Source organism: Chrysochloris asiatica, unplaced genomic scaffold (genome assembly GCF_000296735.1).
Source record: "Chrysochloris asiatica unplaced genomic scaffold, ChrAsi1.0 scaffold00072, whole genome shotgun sequence".
In the NCBI taxonomy this organism is placed as follows: domain Eukaryota; kingdom Metazoa; phylum Chordata; class Mammalia; order Afrosoricida; family Chrysochloridae; genus Chrysochloris; species Chrysochloris asiatica.
Window position 1 is genome coordinate 4,831,549 of NW_006408590.1, and position 7,946 is coordinate 4,839,494.

Below are 7,946 nucleotides of genomic sequence, written 5' to 3' on the forward strand. Positions count from 1 at the left end.
ATATGAAGAAACTGTAAATGTATACTGCTAAACCAGTCTGAAAAAAAAACATATATTATATTATTCCAACTATAGATTACCTCAGAAAGGCAAAACTATTGTTGCTGTAAAGTGCCATCGAGTTGCTTCTGACTCATAGTGACCCTACGAGGGATTTCTGAGGAGCAGCTAGAGATTTAGAACTACCAATGCTGGGGTTCATTCACACGGATCTTTCAGTCTTGTGCATTGTCCTGCAATGCCCCACCAAGACTGTTGAACAGTAGAAAGAGCAGTGGTTTTGAGGGGCTCAGGATGAATAAGTGGAGCATAGAACATAGAGCATAGGTCTGTGGTTTAAATTCACCAGCTGCTCACCCTACGTAAGGTTGCTATGAGTCAGAACTGTCTTGATGGCACTTAACAACAACAACAAGGTGCCCTAAGTCCAGGATGAAGTCAGGCCAGTTTTGTTTTTCTTTTTGTTTTCAAAAAGTAATCTTCTACAGTAGCTATGACTTGCCCAATATCCCCACTGCAGTACAGAAAGAGGAGAAGGTTTCAGCATAGCATCAGCATCACTTGGTGTGGGGGCTGCTGCTGCACTAGGGAATGAACTTTGCATTGCTGAAAGTGAGACTGTTGAATGTCTATATGAGACAGCGTTCATTAATTCCACTTTATATTTCATTTCTCTCAAATAGCAGTCAGTGATTTCCTTAGCCAATGCTTTCTGAATTGTGATTGGGGTTAATTTCCAGGATCTCGTTTGGCTATTTGGACTTGGATTTGATTTGAATAGAACAAGTTTAGAGTAGCCTCAGATTGATATAAATAAATGATACAGTGATTCTGCATTGACAGAGATGCTATGCTAGCTTTTACCTATTAAAAGGTAAACATGGGCATGAGTACATATGCATAATTAATCATGGAATATTGTTCATTGCCTCAAAAAGCCAATTACAGTAATAAAAAGGCATACTTCTGCCATATAGTACTGAAAATGCATTTCAAAGCCAAATAAAAATGCAAGCAGCCAAATTAGAAAATTTGTCTGTTGGCCTGCCTGAACACAATTGCCAACAAGCTGCCTGAGTACACAATCAAGAAGTTAGAAGTTAGAACCAAAATGAATCAGCAAAGCCACTCCTTCGTTACATCATTGAGAAAAACCAAGGCATAAAGGCATTAAACCACTTGTCTGTATTCTAACAGCCTTTACATAATACGCTAGTTAAAGGCACAGTGTTTCTTGGTCATTTTTCCATAGCATCTAACTGACAGTACAGGAGTTCTATAAGCTGATATTGAAAGGACCATATTTTAATGGAATGTAATTTATTTGATATTAAATAAAGTAAGTCAATAAAATTCATTTTACTAGATAGCTTACTGCACTTTGGTAGAATATAGATCCTGTGGTCAGTTAGGGAAATGAATTAGCCATTTTTTTCCCTTAAAACAAATTATTTCCTCATTGCCTAAGTAGAAGAGTAAAAAAAACATTGGCCTGAATTAAATGTGCTAATAGTAAAAGTGTATCATACACTTCTGGAATTAAGAACCTATAAATATACAGAATTTAATGCAGTAGCTTTAGTTTAAAAAGTAATCTAATGTCCAAAATTTAATATGAGACTTTCCAAGTATTTAATAGCCTCATATGCAAGTGAAAGCTGAACAGTGAATTAGGAAGACAATAGAAGAATTGATGCTTTTGAGTTATGGTGTTGGAGGAGAATATTGAAAGTGCCATGGGCTGCCAAAAGAACCAACAGATCTGTGTTGGAAGAAATGCAGCCAGGGTGCTCCTTGGAGGCCAAGATGGTCAAACTTCGTGTCTCCAATTTCAGACATATTGTCAGGAGGGACCAGTCTCTGGAGAAAGATACCAAGTTTGATAGGGTGGAGGGTCTGAGAAAAAGAGGAAAACCCTCAGCGAGATATATTGGCAAAGTGGCAGCATCAATGGGCTCAAGCATGGCAACAATAGTGAGGTTGGCCCAGGATCGGGCAGTGTTTCATTGTGTTGTGCATAAGGTCACTATGAGTCAGTACCAACTCAATGGCACCTAACAGCAATAAACAAGTATTTAAAGCAAAGCATCAATAATTAATTTAGGCTATGATTTTTATTCCTCTTAAATAGACATGGGAGAGAATACTTAGAATATTTTACTATGCAATTGAACCTGTGATTGATACACTTTCAATAAGTAAATTAAAAAAAAGTCACTTCCAGATTTTGAAGGCCAGGATTTTTTTTATCCCTTTATCTCTATACCTCTTACCTCACACACATTCACAATTTTTATAGATATTTAGGACTGTTAAATATTCAGATACTGTCATGGAGTCCTAGAATCCTGATACGATGCTGTAGGATAAGCAAGCACTGTGCAGCTAACCACAAGGAGAGGGCTCAAACCTAACAGCTGCTCCTCATAAATCCTACACAGGGTGGTGATGAGTCAGAACCAACTCGATGGCACTTAACAACAACATCAACATCTTGGAGGCCTGTTATCATATTGTAGAATAAGCACTGGAATGCTAACCACAAACCTATCAGCCAGCCTTGAAACAGAGTGGCTATGAGTCAGACTCGAGTTGACAACATTTAACAACAATAACATCATGGAAGGAAGGCGGGAGACAGTTTTATTTTCCATAACATATCTGATGAAGGTGTGTCATAGAGCTCCTTTTTGAGATTTAGCTTCCTGTGGTGTAGTGCTGTTGTTGTTGTGAAGTGCTACCCAGTCAGTGCTGACTCATAGCCACCCTGTATAGAGTTTCTGAGGTTGTAAATCTTTACAGGAACCAAAAGCCTCATCTTTCTCCCATGGAGAGGTTCGCAGCTTCGAACTACTGATCTTGCCACTAGCAGCCCAATGGATCTTCAGAGAATAAATATCAGAGCAAACAAAACCAAACAGAACGAAACTTACCAGGCCCAACACCCAGCAAGTGTGCACCTTCAAGGAGCTGGTGTATGAGACAGTGAGAGTGCCTGGCTGTGCTTCCCACACAGACTTCCTGTACACGTACCCAGTGGCCACTGAATGTCACTGGGTACAGTGTGACAGTAACAGCACTGTCTGCACCGTGCGAGGCCTGGGGCCCAGCTACTGCTCCTTCAGTGACATGAACAAGTAAACACAGTGGACTTCTCAGGCTGCCTACCCTGACCCCCCCGAGGATCACGACAGCCAACAAGTCCGCGTGTGTACAATGGCCCAGGTTGCAAACCACTGTGAGCATGGGGGTCATCAGATCCCACAGAGATGTGCTCTCCTGGCAGCAGTTGGGGCTCCAGGAATTCACAGCACTGAGGCTAAGATCCTGTCAACCGTATATTTCTTAGTCTGAGTTCCACAAGTTTTATTCAACCTGAATTCATGCATTATAAGTTGCTTCTCATTTTTAGTGGACTTGTTGTTAGTGTTGTTAAGTGCCATTGAGTCGATTCTGACCCATAGTGACCCATAGGGTTTCCGAGGAGCAGCTGGTCAGCTTGAACCGCCAACCTTGAGTTTAAATTGCTTTGCAGTCTGGCACATTAACCCACAGTCCCACATCAGGACTGCTAGAGGTCCTCTTAAGCAACCCTTTGATTTCATTGTAAGAAAGCCTAGACTTAGGAGAAGGAGGCATGATGATTGGGTAAGAGAACGAAATAAAACACAGCCTCCTTTTAGACTGCATGGCCCACAAGAGTAGGGCCAGTTATTTTTACAGTGCTACCGTGTTGTCCATCTCTATGTGGAATTGTTAATTATTGGGGTATAGTCAGGAAAGTTGGATACTGTCCACTTTATGAATGATCCTTGGAGGTGGTGGTATCAGTTCCACCTGGCTTGTACTTTTTAGCAGAGCAGTTGTTGTTGACCTACAAGTGGGGACACCAGGTGAGGAGATGTAGTAAGCTGGAATACAGTACTAGTCAGTCTTCCCAGCCTAAAAGGATCACATCTTAACAATTATTACCTCAGACTCAAAATAAAAGCCAAGGCAAGACATGGTAATTTGAGTCTCTGGATATTTACAATACCAATGATACCTTTTCCTGAATTGCTGTTGTTGTTGTTGTCAAGTGCCATCGAGTTGGAACCGACTCATAGCGACTCCGTGCACAGCAGAATGAAACAATGTCCAATCCTGGGCCAACCTCACTACCGCTGCCACACCTGAGTCCACCAATGATGCCACCTGGCGGATCCATCTCGTTGGGGGTCTTCTTCTTTTTCTCCAGCCCTCCATCTTACCCAGCATGACATCCTTCTCCAGCAAATGTTCCCTCCTGACAATATGTCCAAAGTATGAGAGACAAAGTTTAGCCATCTTGGCCTCCAAGGAGCACTCTGGCTGCACTTCTTCCAAAACAGATCTATTGGTTCTTTTGGCAGTCCACGGCACTTTTAGTATTCTCCTCCAACACCACAATTCAAAGTGGTGTTGGAGGAGAATACATGATCTTCCTTATTCACTGTCCAGCTTTCGCATCCATATGAGGTTATTGAAAATACCATGGCTTGGGTCAGGCACACCCTAGTCCTCAAGCTGACATCTCTGCTCTTCAATACTTTAAAAAGTTCCTGTACAGCAGATTTGCCTAATGCAATACATCGTCTGATCTCTTGACTGCTGCTTCCGCGAATGTTATAGTTGATCCAAAAAGAATGAAGTCCTTGACAACGTCAATCTTTTCTCCATTGATAAGAATGTTGTTTATTGGTCCAGTGGTGAGGATTTTTGTTTTCTTGACATTGAGATGCAATTCATACTGAAGGCTGTGTTCTTTGATCTTCATCAGTAAATGTTTCAAGTACTTTTCACTTTCAGCCAGCAAAGTTGTATCATCTGATATCGCAGGTTGTTAATGAGTCTTCCTCCAATCCTGATGCCACATTTTTCCTCAAAGAACCCAGCTTCTCATATTATTTGCTCAGGATACAGGTTGAATAAGTATGGTGAAAGAACACAACCTTGTCACACACCTTTCCCAATTTTAAAACATTCAGTGTTCCCATGCTCTGTTCAAACAACTGCTTCTTGGTCCAGGTACAGATTCCTCAGAAGTACAATAAAGTGTTCTTGAATACTCATATTTCTCAATGTTGTCCATTGCTTGTCATGATCCACACAATTGAAAGCCCTTACATATTCCTGGTGTGGAGCTGTGTGTTAATGTGCCAGACTGCAAAGCTGTTTGAACTGAAACGTCAGCAGTTCAAGCTCACTAGCTGCTCCTTGGAAACCCTATAAAGGGTCGCTATGGGTCGGAACCGACTCAACAGCACTTAACAACAACAACAACATATTCCACCATTTAAATAAATGTCATCAAGAGCTTCCTGCCTTTTCCTAAACTTTCTCATAGAGAGTAAAATATACTACCTGTCCCCATGCCATATGGATTGGAATCCTACTTCATTGGTGGGATGGGAACATTGAAGTCAATGTGAGCCACTTAACAGGCTACATTAACTTACTTATAAATTCACTTTTCAAAGAAATGGTTCTCTTAAAAGTAGTTGGTCGTCAGGAGACGTTAGTTGTATTTTCTGTGCACTGTCTTCATTTGCTTTATCACTTTACTATATATTTTCCCAAATCTGTGATTTTTTAAAGAAAAACTGTACACATTCAAACTGCTTTATGACTTAAAATGCTTTAGAAGATGCTAACTCTTTTTTATCCCCATTTTGTAACACATTTAGATATGAAAAACATTATCATCTACAAAAGGTACAACTTAGGATTTTTCCATGTTCTTGAACTATTTTCATATGACACAGACACATTTCATAATATGAGTAGGAACATTATTAGAAATTATTAGAAATGTATTCTTAAATGTTTCTGTAAGTATGATAGGGTTTTGTATCAACTTGACTGGACAAGGGTTCCTAGTGGTTTAGTAGTTGAGATGTGTATCTTCGTGGTAATGAAACCTAATACAGGCATTGTTAATTCTATGATGAATGACTATGAGCAGTCAATCAATTGGAGAGATGCTTCCTTGAGGGTGTGGTTTGCTCCCAATATAATAGACACTTGAGAAGGGCTCTCCCTTGTCCACTGGGGATTTGGGACTCTACAATTATATGTCATTTCCTTGATATAAACTTCTCTTTATATACATATGTATGTTTCACTGGTTTTGTTTCCCTAGAAAACCCAACCTAAGACAACATCATTTAGAAATATTATTTTCATTTTGCTTGACTTGTGAAGGGCATTTAAGATGCAACCACTGATCTTTCCTCATCTGACACAAAGCAGAGTGAAGAGAATCAAAGAATCAAAGACTCAATTGGTCCAAAGGACTAGTGGGCCACCTTAACCACAGCCTGTGCTACCCTGAAACCAAAATAACTACATGGTGTCTGGCTACCATTACCAATAGAAGGTCCTGGACAGAGAGAGATTTTAAAAATGTAGAGCAAAATTCAAAATCATAAAAAAGATAAGACTACCTGGTCTGATAGAGACTTTGACGCTCAGACACCCATCAGACTTGGAACTGAACCCATCTCTAGGGATCAACTTTCAACCAAACCATATGAAGGTCTATAAAATAAATAAAGCCACCAAGGAATATTGCAACTCCTCAGTTCAATCAACAATATGAGACCCAAAGAGCATCATTTTCACAAAAACCTTAGAAGGTAGGAAGAGGCATGAAAGAAGAATGAAAGAGGCATGAAAGAAGGCAGGAAACCAGGGAGGAAGTGGGAAGAGCGCTGTTACACTGTGGGGACTGTAACCAATGAAACAAAACAAAATATGTAGAAACTGTTGAATGCAAAGCTAATTTGGTGTGCAAACTTTCACCTCAGCTGGAATAAAAAGTTAAAAATAAATAATAATACTGATGGAAAGTGAGGGGGCGGGAAATACTTTGCATGATTTCAGTGGCTTCACTTTTTTCCTGAAACTACCAAAGATTGCTTCAATAAAACTTCCTATCATTTCTTGAAGACATCACTTTCTTCATTTATCCCCATAGCTACCTGCCCTCAGTCTGTATTAAAGTTGGCTTATTTTCTGAAACTCCTCAGCATACTTTATTTGCCTGTACCTTAGACTCAATGGAAGTCCTCCTTATAACATTTCCAATCTAGTTAAGCACTAGTACTAATAGATTTGCCAGTACTTGGATATCAGGAATTACTCTTTCCAAATAATTTTTTACATCCAAAGTGAAATTATCAAATGAAGTAATTATTAAATTAGTAGGACTCTCATAGTAGCCATCTGCCTGTCCTTTAAAAACAGATATGTTTATATGGTTTCACTGTCCAAAGATATAAGCAAAATGAAAGTAAAAGAGATTCATGAGATGGAGACAGGATTATAGTCCAGGAGTTCATTGTCACCATTTTGCAGATTACAACACTGAAACGTGAGATCAGATAGGCTGTTTGTGATAGGACCCAAATTATTTCTATTGTAACTTTCCTTAGACTTTCTTCACCATACCATGAAAACACGTTGGCAGCCAAATTAGCTACTTTCATGGGGTTTAAAAAAAAAAATAAATTAAAGCAACACTGAAGCTGAAGGATAAGCACTGGACTGCTAACTGCAAGGTCAGTGGTTCAAACACAACCAGACACTACTTGGAAACTCTATCCAGGGTAGCTCTGGGTAAGAACCGACTAAATAGCAATCAACAACAATAACTTACAAACCCCAATAATCCATACATGTTTGTTTAAATAAAAGTATCTATAAAAAGCATACACTCACAGAAGCAGCAGTCAAGAAATCAAAGGACATATTGCATTAGACAAATCTGCTGCACAAGACCTTTTTAAAGTATTGCAGAACAAAGATGTCAGCTTGAGGACTAAGGTACGCCTGACTCAAGCCATGGTATTTTCAATAACCTCTTATGCATGCGAAATCTGGACAGTAAATAAGGAAGACTGTAGAAGAATTGATGTTATGGTGTT

General features: G+C 39.6%; 1 protein-coding gene across 1 annotated transcript; it reads left to right on the forward strand.

The window, feature by feature from the left end:
• The first annotated feature begins 432 nt into the window (after positions 1-432).
• FSHB (follicle stimulating hormone, beta polypeptide) lies at positions 433-3,141 on the forward strand. Its single transcript, XM_006878308.1, is given in 3 exon segments — positions 433-533; positions 535-600; positions 2,922-3,141. Coding segments are annotated over 3 exon segments (387 nt in total).
• The last annotated feature ends 4,805 nt before the right edge of the window (positions 3,142-7,946 follow it).